The sequence below is a fragment of the Hyaena hyaena genome, unplaced genomic scaffold, assembly GCF_003009895.1.
Source record: "Hyaena hyaena isolate Hyena2069 unplaced genomic scaffold, ASM300989v1 scaffold_636, whole genome shotgun sequence".
In the NCBI taxonomy this organism is placed as follows: Eukaryota; Metazoa; Chordata; class Mammalia; order Carnivora; family Hyaenidae; genus Hyaena; species Hyaena hyaena.
In genome coordinates this window covers 410,549-432,245 of record NW_024081268.1, presented here as the reverse complement: position 1 = coordinate 432,245, position 21,697 = coordinate 410,549, and the positions used below count along the sequence as shown (strand labels likewise).

The window sequence follows — 21,697 nt, the reverse complement described above, 5'->3', positions numbered from 1 at the left end:
CTATCATTTTTGCGGAATGCTCCCTCCCAAACTCACAGTTCAGTGAATCACAGCAGCTGTTTTGGACTTCTTCCTAGAGTTTAACACTCTGGCTTCCCTTGCAAAATTTCTGTAGTAGCAGGCCTGTTTTTCAGTACCAGCACTTTACTGGATAAACATTTGGATAGCAACATCAGAGACACAAAAAAGATTGTAAATTTTAATAACAGTGATTATTAAAACAACTATATAAAATAGTTACCAAAGTCCCTTCAGAAGTTCTAACCCATGCAAATGAAAGTGAGAAGCAAATGGCACCTAAACTATACTACTAACTTAAATTCAGGGAAATTTAAACTTTTTGCTCTAGTCTTATTGAGAAATAATTAACATATATCATTGTGTACGTCTAAGGTATATAGCATGACAGTTTGATTTACATACACAGTAGTCGCCCCTTATTGGTGGGGGATAAGTTCCAAGACTCCCAAAAGATAACCTGAACCTGGGGACAAATTTAAATTTTTGACATGAAAAACTTTAGCTTCTCTGCTCTGCTCACATTCCCCACCTAATCTATCTGCAAATTCTATCAACACTGCAGAATTCAGCCTTACCTAACCACCATCTGTGACTGGCCTAAATCTGGACACCATCATCTCTTCCCTGGACTACTGAAATGGCACCAAAAGGATCTCCCTGAAATCTTTCCTGCCCACTTCACCTATTCCTTACACCGCCCTTGAATGACACGTCTACAACTCTGTCAGCCGAGGGCTTCAGTGTATAGCTGAGCAGTTGTAATCCACATAGCCATACAGCGAAGGGCTTGTTCTCAATAAAATCCAAACTCCTCCTCATCGTCTCCAAGCCCCTAAGGGATCTGATCCTGTCATTCTGATCTCCTCTTCCACCACTAACACCTCTGGCCCTCCCCGCCACTCCTGTAGGCACACGGGAAAACTCACTGTTCCAAGGACAGACACATCAAGCACATTCTAAGATATTGGCCCTTGGGACTCCTGCTGCCTGTAATGTTCTTCTCTCAGTGACAATTCCTCCCTTCGTGTCTGTTCAGATGTAACCAATGTGAAAAGTCCTCCCTGAAAACAGTACCTAAAATGGCACTGTCAACCTCAACAGTCTTAGCCCTAATCCCATTTTATGTTTCTTTGTGGTACTTACCTCTACCTGATACAACTATTTGTTGTCCTTTCTCACTCCACTAGAATGTATCCTTCATTGAGATGAACAGGTAACCCACAGAAGAAATAGCAGGGGCAAACAAATGCTTTCATTTTGGCAGGTTAAGAAATAAGTCACTATAAATTGGAGAATCAAATTTGATTTCCCATAAAAACTAGAAGAAATTCTTTTAGAACTAGTGCAGCTGAGAATTCCATGCAACAGACCATTTGGGTACCCTGCTGGTGGCGATGACAAACCATATAACCTCTAAGAAGCAACTCGACAATATGGAACAAGAGTGGAAGAGTTCATTTCTCTGATTTCGATACTTTGCTTCTTGGACCTATCTTATAAAAATAGAAACCAAAACTCATTTTCAAGAATATCCCCATAATATTATTTCCATTAGTAAAAAAGTAGAAAAGAAACCATATATCTAGTAATAGAATGGTTAATTATAGCATTATTGGGGTGCCTCGGTAGCTCAGTCAGTTAACCATCTGACTCCTGATTTCATCTCACAGCTTCATTGGGTTTGGGCCCTGCATCTGTGCAGGTAGATAGAGCCTGCTTGGGATTCTCTGTCTCCCTCTCTCTCTGCCCCATCCCCACTCACACTGTCTCTGCCTCTCTCAAAATGAATAAATAAAACTTCAAAAATTTAAAGAAATTATAGCATTACCCCACATCACATATGAAAATGTTACTTAAAATCATGACTTCAGCAGTATTTAGAGCCATGAGAAAATACAATGTAGTGTTTTGGGAATATGGTAGAATATAAAACTATCTCTTTATGCTTGTCAATATGTATATGTATTCTGATTCTGTAAAGAAAATGTATGAAGAAATGTGAACAAAAAAGGAAAAAAGACTATCAAAATGTTTTACTTTACTAATGATAGTGGGATTATGGAAAAATTTATTCTATTCTTATTAAATGCCTTCATTTTCATTTATATGCAGGTATTTTCCTATTTATTTATTTATTAATTATTTATTTATGAGAGAGAAAGAGAGAGAGACACAGTGTGAGGAGGGGAGGGTCAGAGATAGAGGGAGACACAGAATCGTAAACAGACTCTAGGCTCTGAACTGGCTGTCAGCACAGAGCCTGAGGCGGGGCTAGAACCCACGAATCGTGAGACCAAGACCTGAGCTGAAGTCAGACACTTAACCGACTGAGCCACCCAGGTGCCCCAATATGCAGGTATTTTCACTGTAACTAAAATATAATTTTTCAATGAGGTTATACCATCTTCATGAAGTCTGTTGTATCTTAATTCTTACTGATTCCTACTAGTGCTCTAACATGTCTTACAAAAGATGTGTCACTTCTTATTAGCTTTCAGAATGATTTACAGCTGAAAAACATCATTAGAAAGGACTAAACTGACGACATACTGGGCATGTGTCATCAAAATAAATCCAGATTCACGAAAGATTTATTTTTATCTTCATCAAAATAAAAGCAAAAATTTTTGAGATGTCATTTTAAACACACACACATAAAACCCAAAAGCTAAAATTTCCATGGAAGGATACTAAACCTATAATGCCATTTATTTATTTATCTAATCCATCCATTTCCAACCTAGTTTTGTTTGATCATTTTAACATTGAAGTATATGTACTTAACATCTGGGGTTGTCAAAAATTTAATGTAAACAGATGTAATTTAATAATAAATAAATGCCATGGTAGTTAGGGAAGAGCTTAGAGCCTAGAAAAGTCAAGTAAAATGAAATATTTGTATATCTCAACTCCAAATAATTTTGAGGAAGCCCAACATTCTAATTATGATGCAAGATACTCACATAGATTTGCTCAGCAGAAGTTTCAGCCACAGGCTTATTTACAGTTTCTGCTATGAGCAAAGAAACTATAAAAGTAAAGAAAAAAATTACATGAAAACCAAACTTTCAAATAAAAACCATTAAAAATAAGTCTATACTTGTGAAGTGTAGTTATGGTAATTCACAAAGTTTTCTCTTGTACTTTTGCTTTCATGAATACTTAAGAAGTGGAGTCAAATTAAATCCTTCCTTCCTAAATGAGCCAGAATTTTTTCCATTATCTCTTGACCTTCTCAAATTCCAGAAGACTTAAATAAGCCCCAGTTGTTTCATCTCAGAAAAGTGACTTTAGTCAGCTAAGTATTGACTGAAGGCTTAAGGTCTTGTGTAAGATGAAAGTACTAGAAAGTAAGAAAATGAAGAAATAGCTGAAAGCCAAACAAACACTGTAAAACTGTAATTAGAGATAAATTGCACTACACTGTTCTCCATGTGAGTTAGGATCCAAAAAAAAAAAAGGGTCTAAAAAAAGAGGATAAGGACAGATAAATTCCTACTACTTAGCTGCCTTTTATAGTTTTATTTCATTTTTCCCATGACTTTCCTCAGCAGTTGTTCTTGAGACATGAAAAAGCTTTCAAAAATCTTTGAACTTTATGATAGACTTTCGTGTTAGTAAGTAGACCACGTGTTTCATATAATGCTGACCTCACACTTGCATCCCTACTGTCAAAAAGCCATAAAATTCTGAAATTATTGAATGATTTGTCAAGCTTCAAAAACAATTACTGAAAAAAGTCATAAAAAATAAATGTTAAAGCTATATGTCTCCAACTCCTTTGGAGCTAAGCTTCTAGTTGAAAATTATGCCCCATCATGCAGATTCATTTCTATGAGATGTGGAAGACGAATGGTCTTCTCCCCACAACTTCTGTCTGTTTCTGTGGGTAAGCATGGTTGAGAATATGTGGAGTTACTCAGTGTTCCAGTCTTCCATTTTGTATAGTTAGAGAGGAAGAAAGAAGAGATGGAAGGAGACAGACACACAGACAGATAGACGTACCAGAGAGGCAGTAGCTGAATCCTGCTTTCCAGAGTCTAGCTACTAGTTTCATGTAAGTAAGGAGTCAGGGGAGACAGCTTCCTGATCTCTGAATTATATTTACAGAGCATAGTCTCATCTACCCCTCATTTGTAACTGAGGTAGTAACTTCCTACTTTGGTCAGCTGCTCTGCTGTTCTAGGAGTCAAGGCTAAAGGGTCAGCCTAACGCCTGCTCTTCCACTTCCAGCCTTTCCTTTAATTGTGTAAGTCCGTACTTACTTCTGTTAAACCCCCTTCTGCTGCAGATATCTAAAATGGCTTCTCTTTTCTGAAAGGAACTCTGACAGACATAGTTACCCACTCCTCTCATTAGCTGTAACTGAAGTGAACCATGGGTTACCAGACTACCCTTCTGTAGAGCCCGTAGGCAAAAACACTTTCAGAGGCTTACAGTTGATAGGCATAGTAATTCACAGACATGGTACCCACAGCAAGAGATACTGTCAATGTTCTCCTCCAGGTAAATCCAGCTGAGGCTATGAAGCTAATTTATATGAAAAGATTTAGAATAATATATTAAATACCTAATTAAGTAACATATATTAGCATGGGGTCGGGGGGCAGCAGGCAAAGAACCAGGAGACACCTTGGATATATCACTTCAGTTTCTTGGATTAGAGAAGCAGGGATGGTAGTAAGGGAACATGTTAAAATAGGTCATCTTTTAAAAATTTTTCCAGTTCTAATGAAATGATTTTTGGAGAATACTGTGAAAAGGTGTTGTCAAAGACAGCTTCATGAATGGGAAGGATGGAGGTCTTAAAAAGGACAAGAGGGATTCTGACAATGAAAAGGAACTGGAAAAAGAGATAGGACTTAAGAAAGGGAAAAGCATGTTTCGGCTGGACACTGAGGAGTCCAGTATGAATACAGAGTGAAAACTGGGAAATAATGCATACATTTGAAAATAGGGAAGGCACAGTAAACTTCTGAGCAAGGCAGTGAAGTCTGAAACTGGAAACATTTGGAGCCAGGTAATCCTTCCTTGTAGGGGATGTGTGTTTTAGCAGCATCCCTGGCCTCCACCCACAGGATGCCATCGCACCCACCACTCATGGCAGTCAAAAATGTCTCCACACATTACCAAATATCCCCTGTGTCGGGAGCAAAGTCACTCCTGGTTAAGAACCACTGGACTCAAGAATGATTAGTATGGAAAGATGAGACAAGTGTAATAACTTAAGAAGCAATTATAACTATTTCATTCTGTTGACGTGTGCCCAGATCAGGAGCTGCAAGCACATATTCATGAAGAGGCCGGGTGGCGGTTGCGGTGGACACAGGTGCACAGGCACCAGCCACCAGCAAGGAACCCTCAGGGTCAGCCAGCTGTCATTGCCACGTGGGAAAGCAAATCCAGGCTGCCGGGTCTCCTTCCCCACCCCACTTCAAGAGAAATACATTCTAGGCTTTTAGGTAAAATTTCCCGACTTTAAAAATCTAGAACTTGTTCAAGTTTTCGGAAAACAATAAGCAGGGTGGATTTAACCCTTAAGCTGCCCAAGATCTACAGCCTGGACTGAGGTGGTGATAGCGTGGAAAGTGCTTAGGAGGAGAAACTCATGGATCCTGATCAAACAAACCAACTGTAAAAACACAGATTTTTTTTAATGTTTGTTTTTGAGTGAGAGAGAGACAGGGTGTGAGTGGGGGACAGCAGAGAGCGAGACGGAGACACAAAATCTGAAGCAGGATCCAGGCTCTAAGCTGTCAGCACAAAACCTGACATGGGGTTTGGACTCACAAACGGTGAGATCATGACCTGAGCTAAAGTCAGACACTTAACCAACTGAGCCACCTGGGTGACCCAAGATTTTTTTTTAAAGACAGTTTTTAGAAAAGGTGGAAAAGTGAACTTGAATAAGCATTAGATGACATGAAGGAATTACTATTGAGTGTGATAACAGTATTATGATTACGTTAAAAAAAGTTTTATCTTTTTGAGATAATTATATATTATATATAGATATGCTTTCTACTATAAATGAAACAAAAAAAAAAACAAAGAGAAAATAACGAGTGAAACTCAACTCACTTCAATATCAAGAATAAATCAGAGGAATGAGAAAAAGTAACTTCAAAGATTTGAATTTGAGTAAATAAAAAACATCACCAAGGAGATTGTGCCACTAAATGTATTATTTATTTCCTTTGGGTTCCTCTGGAAAGAAAAATTGTCTTTATACCTTAACCTTTTAAAATATATTTTCTAGAATTCATTGACAGCCTATTATATACTTTTATCTCATTACCATCAGAATACATGAATTAATTCTATACATTCTAGGTTCTACTTTACAATAATGTTAATCAGAATTATACTGTGTAAAATAATGTTAGTAGCACTTAGCGTTTTCTGTTTGCAGACCCTGTGCTAAGCCTTTTACTGGCATTATGCCATTTAATCCTCAAATCAACTTTAGGGGACAATTAACATTACAAAGAAACTATGATTCAGAAAGGTTAAATGACTTGTTCCAAGGATAATCAGCAAAAAAAGTGGTAGAGAGATTTAAATTCAGGCTGTGTGATTCTAAAACTCTATCCCCTTAACCATTACTCTACAGTGTCTCACACCATAGGACATCTTTCCTAATTAGCATGTAAGCAGTTTATTAGCATCAGACTGTATCCCAGTAAGCCAGGAGAGCTCATACATACCTTAGTTAATTCAGTTAGAGGTGTCCAACCCCCTTGCCGTACAGTGAAGCCCCTTTGGCTATATCTAGAAAGCAAATATTCTCTCCTGCATTGCCTAATGTTTGAAGACCAAAGTAGTATCGTCCTCAAATTCTTAGTAAAATATTCAAGATGAAAGTGGGACCAATATAGCTTTCCAGGTAATTAAAGTCACAACAGACTTATACCACAGTATATACCACTTAAATTTATATACACATAAATACCACTTAGTATTTATGAGAAATACTAAGAGATGTGAAGTACCCTCTTCTGCTATGAACATATACATTCTTGTCTTCACAGAGTCACAATGTCTATGTTTCTGAACCTCTGCTGATCCCCAAGGCAACCAAATGAAAAACAAATCCAGTGCTGCACACTGTCTCAGTGTGCATGCTCTACCACGGTCCCTGTACATAGGACTGCAGGCTGGGAGTCATGCATGGCAAGAATGGCTGCGATATGCATTTGTTATGAATAATATGAATGCTATGCCATCAATTAGCATAATCCAGAAAAACAAATCCCTATGTATTAAAACACTCAAACCAAATATGTTTAGTGCATATCCAATTTCACATAAGCAAAGTTCCCTTTTGCCAGCATTGGGGCAGTGGCTTCTAGTACAGATTTTTTGAATTAATTGTCTGAACACATTCGATCATATATTTTATAATTGTCTAACATGCTTGCAACCAATTTCACTTCCCCTTCTCCACTCACCCTCTACCTCCCACCACCTCTTCACAATGAATAGGATTCATTTTCAAAAGAATATACTATAATTCAAATATGCTTGAAACTAATTTGAGTGTGGGCTATTCTGACATGTATTAAGAAAAATTCATATCTTGCATCCAGTTACAGAAAAGAAGATGTAACTATGAATTGTAGTCATTTCTTAAGTTTGCATGTTTGATATAAAGTAAACTTTTTAGTTTATCTTTTATGCTCAACCTGAAAAATCTTCCCTATCCATGATCCATAAATGATAGCCCACAATGGTACTGCTGGTACCATTCAATAGAGCCATTCAGTGACTGGCTCTGGAGAAGAGGGGCTTGGCTGTTTAAGATTTTATACTCTATGAAAAAAACTTATGCTTATACATATGGAATATAAAAATACTAATCACTTTATATTAAATAATATAAAAGTTAGTTTATCAGTTTTAAAAACAGCTCTTTCTTTAACTCTACCTTCTCTATAGGAAAAACATCTGCTAATGCTTACTTGCTTATTCAATAAATCAGAGTTCATTTCCAAAAACAACATCCAGGCTAAATGGCTCTGTGATATTTGGTAATGTTACACTTGAAAAGTAACAACTGTAAATATTTTCAAAATTAAGCCACCCTTTTCGCCCTCCAATTGTTTTATTTGAACTGCTTCCTTCAATTTACATAAAATTTCTCTGTAAACAGTAAAGGTAAAAGCCAAGAAAAGAGAAAAAGCACAGGGCACCATCTCCTCCAAAACTAGGTCTAAGACACTACCACTTACAAGATATACTCCATCCCAGAGGTGCAAACACATGTAGAATAAATGCAACTGTGACAGTGACTGAGCAGTATACCAAAGAAAAGTCCAGATCAGAAGGCATTCCAACTTTATACTCCGTTCTTAAGGCTTAACTCATCTCCATGGCTAGAGACACAAGCCTACACACAGAGACATATACGCACACAAACACTTTTATCCCATAGATTGAGTTTCTTTTTATTTACCATGTTTCCAGTTTACTGAATACAAGCATATTTTAAAGGTATTTAGTGAATCTAAAAATGGGATAGGTGATTTGATGACTGTTTCAGGAACAATTTGGAAGAGGGCCTCCAATTGTTTAAATTAGCACATTTCATTAATTTTTTTTTCTATTTTAAAGAGTTACCAGCATCATTTTTATTAACCAGAAGGGCTTAAACAGTCAAGACTGAAGCAGAGGAAGATAAAGCCATTTTTGAAAACAGCTTGGAGTATTTAAATGTACTGAAGAGTACATGATTTCTCTCAGAAGACAGAAAACAGCTTCATATGAAACACCAGACCAGTTTCTTCTTGCACATAAAAACACTTGGAATATTTTTAAATGTAAATTCAGTTCTAGTTATTCTTGGACTTATTTTCTTACCTCTAAATCAAAAGTTAATTAGAAAAAAAAAAGCAATATCAAGTCCAGCTCCTGAGAGAACTAGAATATTAAAAGACAAAGCAACTTTGTATCTATGCTTCCTTTGGCATAACGAATGTATTAATAGTAAGTTTCCATCAGATCTGTTTTCTGGTTCCTGCAGCCTTTGTCTCCACTCCACTTCCTGACACTTACAATTCAAGAGACATCAAATAACAAAGCTATAAGGATCATAAATTACAAAGGAAGCCTGGAGAAGCAAGTTAATTGGCTCAACGTTGGTGAATGGAAAGGTTAGAACGTAGATCAAGGTTTCCTGATACTCAGATGTCAGTGCTATTCCCCACAGGCCACGCTGTCCCACCTTAAGCGCTTCTTTGATTTGTTCAGTTTTACATATGCATTATTTCTCCTGTAAGAATCTCAGAATTTCCATGTGGAGCAGGAACTGAGTCTGGTGTGGGTTTTTTTTGTTTGCCTTGTTTTGTTTTTCTGTTTTTGCTTCACAGAAGGCAACACAGAACACAGACTAGCCAATGAATAAATATTCGAATTAAATTTTGAAAAACTGTCATGCTTCAGGATATTACACATTGGGAATTATTCGTAGCATGCATTTGTATCTATGAAGCTACAATAGGTTAGTTACCTTTACAAAAATTGTATTCTGGGAGAAATTTTAAAATTTAGTTAATTAAACAAAATAGATTTATTAAAGTATGTAGACTCATAGGGGCACCTGGGTGGCTCAGTTAGTTAAGCATCTGACTTCGGCTCAGGTTGTGATCTCACACTCCGTGGGTTTGAGCCCCGTGTCAGGCTCTCTGACAGCTCAGAGTCTGAAGCCTGCTTCAGATTCTGTGTCTCCTTCTCTCTCTGCCCCTCCGCCTCTCATGCTCTGTCTCTGTCTCTCTCAAAAATAAATAAACATTTAAAAAAAATTTTTTAAGTATGTAGACTCATAAAACCTAATGTAAAGTATTATTCAAATCCAAGAATTAAAGCAATACCAAAAGAGTTATAGGCAAAAATGCATTAAAACTTTAACTTACAGAAGAAAATAGATTGGCCACTGACTAGGGTTATGCTGAAAGGACCCATGAAACTATAAAAATATCTAGTGAACTTATGTCGAGGGAAATATAGGCTTGTTTCTCCTCCAGTACTCCACACAGTACTTATCACCCCAAATGTGCGGATTTTTTCCCACAGTGGCCAATTTTCCCAGACCAAATGAGTGTCCCGTTATTCAACTCAATTGGACCAGAGTTAGCACAGATCCTAAAGGTTAAGGGCTCATTCCCATAAGACTGTTCCACTTCAGATGCCAATCACAAGTAGCAGGTCCCCAGGAAACCTACAGCTTCTGTCTGACTTGACTACAAATAAGAAGTTCCCAAGACCTCCTCCTCAGGTTTGATAATTCGCTAGAACAGCACACATAACTCAGGAAAACAGTTTACTAACTACTACACATTTATTACAAAGGATATTTTAGAAGATACAAGTGAACAGTCCTACGAAAATACATAGGGTGAGATCTGAAAGGATCCCATGTGGCCCACAGAGTTGGGGTGCACCAGACTCCTTGCCTACAAATGTAATCACAAACCCAGAAGCTCTCCAAAATCCATACCTTAGGGATTGTTACAGACACTTTACCATGTAGGTATAATCAATCACTAACTTATTTTCTAAACCCTCTCCCTCCTCAGAAGATGAAGGTTAGGGCTGAGAGTTTTAAAGCTTCTAATCATGGCTTGATTTTTTTGGTGAAGAACTCCCATTCAAGAGCCCATCAAGAGTCACCTCATTAGAACAAAAGACACTCTTATCACCCAGGGAATTCTAAGGAATTTAGTGGTTCTATGACAGATACTTCTATCACTCAAAAATTACAAGGGTCTTAGAAGCTCTGTGTCAGGAACCAGGATCAAAGACCAAATATTAGCAGGAATCAGGAGCAGAGACCAAAATATATTTTTCTTATTATCTCACAATCTACCAACACTTTTAAACTTATAAAGTCTATGGACTTTATGGACTCCAACCCTGAAGAAGAAAGAGCTGCATGTATAAAACAAAATGACGAGAAAAAGTAGAAATAGGATTGAAGAGTGAAGAAAGAAAAGCGGAGCAAGGACCCAAACTAGAAACTCCCCCAAAAAATGCCAGGTATGCAGGCCTCTAACTATACTTAAGTCAGAGTAGAGGAAGAACTCTGAGTCTCTACTTTGTAAGTCCATTCATTTCTTTGCTTTGGTGGTTTTCCAGTTCGGAGTTTTGTTTTGTTTTGCCCTTGGTTACCTAGTAAAGTCACTGTTTAAAAAATTCCAACCTTATTTAAACTAAACTAAGAAGAAAAGGAGAATTGTCCTTCTCTAGATGTGGCCGACAAGAATTTTAGAGGGTCTGGACAAGCGCAGCACTCTGGTCACACTTGTGGTGCCAGCTGGAGGCCAGGAAAGACCTAACGTGGGGAGAGCAGGAGAAGGGGGGGGCCTCCAAAGACAAGGGGCCTCATTGCAGGCTTGGGCATGACTGGAAAATCCCATCAAAGGACCAGTTTGCTTCCTGCATAACAGCTCTGTGAGACTTCCCTAGGTGATTGAATGAGGGAGGTCATTTTAGTCTCTGCCTGCAAACTGTTTGCCAGGTGTTTTTTGTTTTTTTGTTTTTTTTGAGAAATGATTTAAATTCTGTAGTTTTTGGTTTTGAGATGTTGAAATGGCTGCTGGCATTTATCATGCTGATAGAACCAGGAAGAGAAGGAGTAAATGTTTAAAGAACCAGTTGGAGAATATATTTAAAATATCTAAAAGTAACTGGCTCCCTTCTTAGCCCTGTGTGTAGGTAGTACCTGTAAGTAATCAGCACCCTAAGGCCCCATAAATTTGTGGCTTCAAACCAGTGAAACAGACTACTCAATGTCAGAGCCTTGCTAATAGGACAGTGGCTCTGTGCTGAGACTTTGTGGCCACGGGAATTGAGGAGTGCTGCTTCTGGAGTTTGTCCTGAACAATGCCCAGAGTCAAGAACATAAGCCTGCCAGGATTCCATGTACCCTTCCACTTCCTGCTGTGCCTGCATGAGGGTGAAGCCGTGTGGCACGATGCATATTAAATTTGGTGTCCTTGAGCGTCTGGGGTTGACTGGGGATGGTAATGAGAGAGAAAAAAATTGCATGTGCTTGGCGCACCTACGTGGCTCAATCCGTTAAGTATCCGACTTCAACTCAAGTCATGATCTCATGGTTTTAGGTTCAAGCCCCACGTCAGGCTCTGTGCTGACAGCTCAGAGCCTGGAGCCTGTTTCAGATTCTGTGTCTCCCTTTCTCTCTGTCACTCCCCTGCTCATGCTCTGTCTCTCTCTTTCTCTCAAAAATAAACATTAAAAACATTTTTTAATAAAAAATAAATTGCATGTGCTTGAAAGTTCCTTCATGCCATATGAACATTTACCTTATAATGTCCACAGCATAGAGGAACAGAACCACATTAGCATTTAAATCAGAGGAAAACCCTCTCTCTTTCTCTTTGGAAGGAACTTTAAAAAAGATTAGCTATAACTAGAAAATAAATAAAAGAATTCATAACTAGAAAATAAACAAAAGAATTCCTTCTAAAAGCTTGAGACTGTAATCCTAAAGAAAATGAACAGAGGATCAGTAAATGTAATACACACTGTGATGTCTTAGGCACCCACAAATAATGAAAGAAATTATTAAAATCAACATAATAATCAATATAACAAATGAAATTTAATTCTAACTCTTACCCATTTCCCCCATTTTAGTCCCTCATTTTAATTCCATGTTCACCAAAACCCTTATTTGTACTAAAAGTTTTACATAGTATATTTGTATACTTACTATAGAGTATATGTACAGAATATAATTTTACATGTTCCTTCAGTGTATTAAAATTAAAATGTGGGTTTTTGAAAGTCTTTCTAGTGAAGATTTTGATTATAAAAACAATCATTCTCCAGAAATATGAACCTTCAGCCTAAAGGGTGAAGATCCTCAGATATAGTAGATCCTGTCACTTCATCTTAATGGAGTGCTCCCATTATTCAGAAACTTGCATAGAAACTGATACTCCCTTGTAGGAAGAATAAAATTTGAAAGAACAGTAAAAGAAAAGGTATCACTGTTGATCTTAAAATGAAAGCAAAGACTGTCTACTACTCACTCTTTGTTTAAAGTTTTTCCTTTGTTAGACAAAATTTAATTGTAAACCTATACATACAACAAATTTTAAAAGAGATTTCTTACGGAATAGAAATAGTAAATAAGGTATATTTCCGCATTAACACATTAAACATTTTTCCTCAGTCACATCTCTTTTAAGATATAAACTTAAGAGAGAAAATATAAACACATTTCAATAGGAATAAAAAAAGATTGTTATTTTCCCAAAACTGCTACAGAATGCTACTATTACAGTTGAAGGCCTGAAAAATACTTGAGTCAATGCAGTAACTCAGCATATAAATACACTGCCCTGAATTACCTTTTTAATAAAGAGATTTATATTTAAAATTAAAGTAAACTTATTAACAGAAATCTATTTCCCTCTTCTAACATGCAAAAGGAAATATATAATGGAAATATTTCCTCTGTGTATAAAAATAACATACCTCCACTCTTTGAATTGTGTTTTAAAGTTATCCTGTGTGGGAGATATTGAAAGTTATTTTTTAATTATAAACAATAGTTTTTGAAGGGACATTCTTGTGACATCGTTAATAGGGTAGTAATAAATTCAGTACTGCTTGACCATCCTCAGTAACATCATTTCCAAACACAGGCTGCATCACCGTAGACCTTAAGGTAGTAAATGGTATAATGATAACAAATTATAACACACTGTCTATAATTCTACAACTCAGGGTAACTATGTCTTGGCTAACTATACTCTCAAAAAATTAGTTCTGTTTTTTAAGTTTAATTTAGTGAGGCAAGCACACCACTGCAAATGCAAACTAGTCAAGTGTCAAAGAAAAATACCTGTCACTTTAAAGGCCACCAGTTTCTCAGTTCAGCCTAATTCATAGCAATTGTTGAAGAAAAATAAAAGTACTCATTGATAAATGTGGGAATCATTTCCCCCCAGGAACTGAGCCACAAATTCATAACCAAGTTTCTAGACCAATATACTAGAACACACACAAGCTCTGAAGAAGAAATATGCATCTCCTTTCCAATTAGTCATCAGGGTTTTATTCCTTTTTGATCATAAGTACACTATTTATAACAAAGTACATGTCTAGTTAACAACAATGCCATGTTTATGAAGAATTAACAGAGCAGCTCTATATCTGAATTAAAAACACCACAGAAATCACTGGAAAGTCTAAAATGAAAAACAGGCCTTTCAAATGCCCAGAATCAGCTGCTACCGTCCAGAATCTGGCTCATGCCAAGAGAGCAGCAGATCTGCACGAGCCACAGCTTAAACGGGAATGTCATCTCCTAAGACGAGGATCCGCAAAGTTTTTCTGTACAAGGCCAGACAGTAAATAATCTATACTTTGCAAGCCATACAGTCTCTATGGCAACTACTCAACTCTGCCTGATAGTGTACCAAAGCAGCCACAGACCACTTATAAGTAAATAAAGGTGGCTGTCTGCCAATAAAACTTTATGGACCCTGACTACTGAATTTCAAATAACTTTCACATGTCACGATATTCTATTTTTCATTTGATATTTTTCAACCATTTAAAAGGTAAACATGATTGTTAAGTCACCAGCCATACAAAAACAGGTAGCTGCGGCCCGACCAGATTTGGACCATGGACCATAGTTTGCCACCCTGGCCTAGGGCCCATGCCATTTCCTTTCCCTTCCATTTATATAAACCTACAAATATATGTGTCCCTTTTAGCAAAACATTCCTTTTGTTTCTTTGGCCTCTGATGTCTGGTCTCTATTTCTTTTCCATAGGTCCCGAAAGTCCAACAGAGCAATCAGGAGGTCAGGAAAGACACAGAGCACAGCCTGGAGAAAGGACACCAGTTCCTCCTGTGTTGCTTTCCAGCTACGTGGTCTTCTGCAAGTTACATAACCATTCCAAGTCTCCATTTCACCATCCATAAATCTTTTTTGAAAAAAATCATGGTACCCAATCACCTGAAAGTATTCCTGAAGGTGTGACTTTATACTGAGTAAGGTAAGTAGAACAGAAAAATATAACCTGTGGAGAAGAGCTGCAACCACATTTCAGAAACAAGGCCTTGCCAGATATTTCATTGATAAATTGACAGATCATGTTAGCGTATGGGTCCCTGGGTAGAGAAAGGGAGCTCAGTGAATTTAGTTAAAATCCTGGGGAAATGAGCAGCTAGCAATCTCACTGACTGCATACCACTTTTCAAAATTCTACAAGTGGACCAGAAACTCAACATATACACATTGAGAATCTTTGTTATAGAACAGGGAAGATACTGTAAGGAGCACAAAAATGAGTAACTTAGTCCCTCACTTCAAAGAATTTACAGCTTGTTAAACATAAAAATCACTCACAGGGACACCTGGGTGGCTCAGTCAGTTAAGCATCCAACTTCAGCTCAGGCCATGATCTCACGGTTCGCGAGTTTGAGCCTTGCATCCAGCTCTGTGTTGACAGCTCAGAGCCTGGAGCTGCTTGGGATTCTGTGTCTCCTTCTCTTTCTGCCCCTCCCCCGCTTGTACTCTGTTTCTCTCTTTCTCAAAAATAAACATTACAAAAATCAATCATACAAAGTAGGTATTATTTATATAAACCAACTGCGTTAAAAAGAGAAAGTAAGCCAAACAAAAGATAGTTAAGGGGTGGATTTCCTAGGAGCTAGACTTAACAATGACAAGAATTTCAAAGAGAACAGACACAGAAATTTGAGAGTACGGCACATGCAGAATTGTGGGGTATGCGAATTATCAACTCCACTAGACATTACTCTACTGTTCTCCAAAGATGATGTACTTCTACCAATAGCTTGCAGGTTCCCATCCTCAAAACAGTTGTTACGATCAGAGTTTATTCTTAAAATGCTTTAGTCAGTGTGATGGGGAGAAAAGGGAATTTCAATTTAATTTTCATTTCTCCAGAGCTGCTTTCTATGTCCCTTTTTATATTATTAAATAAAAGGCATAGTCTGTTTAGGCATGCTGAGTCGTTCTGTGTGGCTGGAGCCCAGTACACAGAAAATGTACAGAAGGACAAGCCTCTCTCTCTCCACCCCATTCCAGACGTTTCTCCAGGACCTTGGTCTTCCCTCCTCCACCCCCAAAATTGCCAGTTTGCATCAGTAGATTGGACAAACCTTTCCTTTCCTCCTTGAATGTGCCAGAGTAAATTAAAGAGTTTATAAATGAACATGGTTGAAAAATACTGGTCTTGACAGAAACATCTGAAACCATTTCCTCCATTTTTGCCCAAAACTTGGTTTCTGCCCAAATTTAGATCAGGGAATAGTCAAGGTACCTTAGAAATACACACAAAAATTTTGATCCTGGCCTGGAGACCTGTTTGTAAATGCTTGGCGGAAATACATCCATACCTCTCCTTCTCTCATCTGGAAGGCAGAAAAGTATAGGAAAGATAAATGAGAGTTTTAACCTGACTTATGGAAACTCATTAGGAGAGTTTTACCTCAAAAGCTCCCACAGGGAAAATACTTATGGTAAAATCTCTATAAGTAATTCTAGGAGAAAATAATTGTTTTCAACTAAATTCTTTAGATTCTTTCCATGCTAAAAGCAAAGTGGCAACCAAAAAGGAATGAACATTACACAACAGAACTCTCAGTAGGTATACCTAAAAAAAGTGTTCTCAACTCTGGTCAACACACAGCAACACAGAGCTAGGAAAAACTATATTCCAAAACTTGATTTATGTGATTCAAATAGCACATTCCTTACTACAGGGGAAAATTGGAAAATCACTATAAACATTTGCTTTCAAAAAGGAGTTGCTATTATCATTCCAGTAACACTATAATGCCACACGGACTCAGACATGCGTAGATTTTTCTAATCCAAGTGTTTTCAACCTTGGGCAATTTTCCCCCTCTGGAGACTTTTGATCCCTTTTCAGAAAGTTTGAAACATTTTCCATTCTCACTCTTGGAGGACAGTGCTCCTGGTATCTAGTGGGTGGGGGTCCAAGATGTTGCTAAACATAGAACAATGTGCAGAACAGCCCTTTTCAATAAATAATTATCTGGCTCAAAATTTCAATTGAACCAAGAAAGCCTGGTCTAATCTATATCTTCATCACCAACTGGGACATGGTGACAAATACAGGTCGATAGAAATGATAAGCACTTTTCTTAAAGACCTCCTATTAAGCTAGACAAGTTAGAGTTCTAAAATACACTTGATGTTTAGGCAAATAAGCCTCCAATTTAGCAACTTTCAGTTGTAATATTTTAGGGAGAAAATGGAACATAGTCCGACTCCGGCCATATTATCAAGCAGTGTACCGTCTATGTTTATCAACTGCATTTTAATATGTTTAAACTATGTTTATCAACTACACAAAAGTTCAAACTGCTTTCTGCCACCTCCATGTATTACAAATTAATATTTCCCTGCATGTAGGAGCTAACTGAATTCCCCATGCCTAAAATTAACCAGACCTCAGATTTCAGCAGTAGGTTTTATGTGGTCAGTTTCTGAGGAAAACATTTGTATCTAAAACTCCCTTTCTCTTACGTTACAATCCACTAAAATTTATCTGTCCAGCTCCATGAAACTTAAAAGCCAGAGTGGGAAAGCAAGATGATTTTGACTGTAAACCTAAAGGAAGCTACAAAGATATACCTTCTATTAAAAAGAGGGACTGGGAGGAGACCGTGTTTGTAATTCCAGTGAACTAAAACATACACACGTAAGTCCTTCGAGGTTCATTTATTTCCCAGCAATAAAGTCATTTTTCTGGGGATTTTTTTTTATATCTCTATTTCGAAGTCTGAATCTATAGAGGCATTTACTTGTCTATTTTCTAGGTGTCATACTAAAAGAAAAAAATTAAGTTATGAAAAAACTTAGTTCAAATTTAAAAGAACCACATAGGGTTCAGAAATCCATTGTGAAACCAACACATTCATCTAGGAGAAAGAAAAGCATCATGTAACTGACAAAAAAAAATCCATCTAAATGCTGAAGTTTCTCAAGCTAACAAAGCAAGTACTGTTTGGCAGGAATGTAGAAAGATAGGCAACGTAGCCCATTGAAGCCTTCTGAGACACATAAAGATAAAGGCAAAACTACTGCTTAAAGGGACGAGCTGGGTTCTACACCAAATGTCATTTTCTGACTGTAATCCTGAAATAGAAATTTCGGTCCTTGTGCTTAAAGTTCAAGCAGAAAAACGCCCTATGTGCTTACCAAAAAAAAAAAAAAAAAAAAAAATGAGAAAATGATCTTAACTTTAAAAAAGGAACAGTACAGCACAAGGACTTTTAAATGCAAGATCTAATTTCAGAGAGTTGACCATAGAGCCAGAGCACAGAAGTGGAAAACTCCAAGGATTCTCCTGCACAGCAAATGGCACCAGAGTATGTTTAGACGAACATGTGGTGAGGCTCTTTAATGACGCTAAATGTAAAAAGTTTTGTTGTACATGAACTTGACCGGACTCTTCGCTGCAGTTCCAGCTTCTGAAAACAAGAAACGGCACCAGGCTTACGAAAAGGGTGGTTAAGGGGAGACGTGTGTCCACCGCTTCCCCTCCAAATCCCCCAGGAGGAAAGCTGCTGCCTGGAGGTACTGGGTAGCCAGTCAGCCTTACAGAAAACAGCCAAGGTTTGGAGCGTTGTTTTTGGCAAGAGGTAGGTGTTACCGGCTGCTTCCTGGGGCGCTGGAAGGAATGTGTCACCATCAATCAGAAAGTACACTGAGCCCCGTGTTTAGGTCACACAGGGAGTACTGCCTCTTCAAACACGAATAAATCATGCCAATTCCAGGAAAGGAGGAGAAAGAAGAGTTGCCCGAAAGGTGTTGGCGCCCCGTGACCTGCAAGACGAAAAGGAAACCCCAACTTGTGCTGAAGGGAACTCGGTGCGCTCTCGGGTTACGCAGAACTCCGAAAACCCACGAGGGCGGGTGCTTCCCCGGGGACCAGCGCCGCCCTAGCGCCGTTCGCGGGAAGACCTCGGCGGTCCTGAGGGGGGCGGACAGTCCCTCCCCTCGGCCGTCCTGGCGAAGCGCGGGCTCCCACCTACTCACCTCTGCAGTCCTGGGGAGGGACGCCCCCCCCCACTCACCTGGCCAGACCCGCGCGAAGGGCCAGTGGATGAATGAACTGCCCCTCCCCACCCCACCCCGGGCGATCCTCCCGGGACACCGGCAGACCGCGGGAGGGCTCACCTGTGGGGATGCTGGAAGGCCTCTCCGGGTCTGCACCCAGGCATGGGATCCGGAGCCGCAAGACGAGCGCCAGCAACAGCAGCAGCTGCGACTTCACGCCACAGTACCCCATCTTCGGCCTCTCGAGGGCCGGCGCCGGCCCGGGCGCCCCCACCGCCCTGCAGCGACGCACTTCTCGCGAGAGCGCGGGGACCCCGGTCCGCCGAGGGCCGACGACTGCGGGCGAGAGGCGGCCGGCAGGCGGAGCGGCGGGCGGGAGGCCGGGTTCGGGCGGCGCGGAGGCGCGGAGGAGCGGGCGCCCCCCGGCGCCGCGGGCCACTTATAGGCTCCCCGAGGGGGAGGCGACAGGGCGGGCCGCACCCCGGCTATTGGCCGCCGGCTGACCCGCCGCGCCGGTGCGGTCGCCTCCGTTCGCCTTCCCCGTCCCCACGTCTGGGATTGTTTGCTCAACTCCGACCTATTTAAGGAGCCGTCTGCGGCTACGTGTAGAGACTCACGCAGGGCCTCTGGCTGGGACAGGGAGCGTGCGCTTAAGTTCGGGAGTGGGCCTGGGAGAGCCGGGAGGGGCCGCGGGGAGGCTGGCGCGCGGGCGGCGCTCCCCGCTCTGCTGCCTCAGCACCAGGAGCCTCCGAGGGTGCGATTCTGCCCCTCTCCGAAGTGGGAGACACCCTCTCATCAGAAGCGACTGCGAATCCTCAGCAACCTCCCCAGACGCTAAGTCATGGAAATATATTGTTCCCCCACCACCCACCCTTAATCCCTACCCCCGGGGGCAAGCTCCTTCCCTCTGTGGAAGGAGGGCCCTGGTTTTAGTTTGCTCCGTAACCCGAAGTTTTTTAATTGTCCGGCGAACATTTCTTCCTCCCCCGCCTGTGCCGGGAGAGCCGGAGACGCTCTCCAGTAACGGCTTGGAAATCCTGCGGGATGGGAGTCCAGCGTGTGTAACCTGAGGCTGTGCCTTACAAGATCTTCCTTCAGTGCACATGGAAAATTACTCCCGGCGTTGTCTGGACGATCTCTCCGGTCCCTGGCGCGTCCTCCTCTGCTTCCAGTTTTGACTCCTGTCTAAGCAAATTCACCTTTTCTGTGCTCCGTTTCATCACATCTTAGCTCGACCGCTGTTCAATCTGTTAGGATGAGCGGGGGCAAAAGCACAAGCGTTGACAGTTTTGCTCATATACTTGATGACATGAGCTATCTTATGGGAGAAAAAGAATCAGACTGGTAATACGGAGGTATTCTGTAATCTTCTACCCCTCTTTAAAATGAAAACAAAAAAAAAAGATTTGAGCCAATGCCCTTTCCAACTCTGAGCCTTTGAAGTCAAAACAAAATGATTGGGGGCGGGGGGGCCCCTGGGTGGCTTAACGGGTTAGGCGGTGGACTCTTGGTTTCCGCTCTGGTCATGATCTAAGGCTTGGTGGGTTCCAGCCCCTCCATGAGCTCTGTGCTGGCCGCGGGGACCCTCCTTGGAATTCTCGTTCCCTCTCTCTCTAGACCTACCCAAGTCGCACTGTCTCACTCAAAATAAATAATCTTAAAATGATTGAAAAAGATAAACCATTATTATCAATTTTTCATAATATATAGACAACTCACATCTATACAGATACAGTCGCATATCAATTTAATGGTCGCGTTAAAAACAGGTGGAAAAACCTGCAAAGAAATGTTGCCTGGGTGTGACATTTTAGAAAGCCATTTCCTGTGCCCAGAACTAAGCCAGTTGTTACTGTGTTTTGAAGGTTTGGTCTCAGTATTTTAAGAGGAACATTGGAGAAAGTTCAGAGAAGAGTAATAACAAATAATTAGAGATGGAAAGTATGACCTGTGAGAAGAATGAAATAAGGTTTATTCGGCCTGAAGAAGAAAGAGCTAGGGAATGGAGTCCTTAATAACATCCCTCAGTGTGTGGCCAGTGCCACTCCTTAAACCAGGCAGAAAACAAACAACATCAATCCTCTGAATCTGAGAACCCAGAGAAATGGCCGGTCTTCCGGTCAAATCTCAGTCTCCAGAATTCCAAAACCTGGCTACTTGACCTGAACTCTGCCAAACTTTTTGAACAGGACTCTTTCCTTCTCTGGTCATCCAATATCTTCAAAAATTCACCTGGTTAGCGCGAAGCTTTCTGCCCTGCCACAAAAGCCTAGCTTTTGCCCCCATGCACACTTAAACAGCCTCTCCATCTCCCAAGTGTGCGTGTATTTCAATTGCAAAGTCCACCAATGACTGCAGGTTATGATGACATTTCTCCTCTATTGAGAGTCACAAGGTCAGGGTTATAAGGCTTCTATAAAGCAAGTGTTTCTGGGGGGTTTTCAAATAGCCAGGCACATTTATCGCTGTCTGAAAGAGCCCCAATTCTGAAACCAAATCTTTCCTGCCTTCTTATATTTCCAGCTGTCTGCTGAACATTTCTGCTTGGACATTCCACTGGCACAAACCCCAAATGTCTTT

At 40.0% G+C, this 21,697-nt stretch overlaps 1 protein-coding gene across 2 annotated transcripts in view; it reads right to left on the bottom strand.

The window, feature by feature from the left end:
• The window catches only part of PLOD2 (procollagen-lysine,2-oxoglutarate 5-dioxygenase 2), a 97,410-nt gene extending 77,830 nt beyond the window's left edge, over positions 1-19,580 (bottom strand). The window contains exon 1 of one of the 2 annotated variants that reach the window (XM_039216491.1): positions 19,238-19,580. In XM_039216491.1, the coding sequence (XP_039072422.1) occupies positions 19,238-19,349 (112 nt within the window). In that variant the 5' untranslated portion in view covers positions 19,350-19,580. The remainder of the gene's footprint in view (positions 1-19,237) is intronic. The other variant, XM_039216490.1, reaches the window with a different exon arrangement.
• Between the last annotated feature and the right edge of the window lie 2,117 nt (positions 19,581-21,697).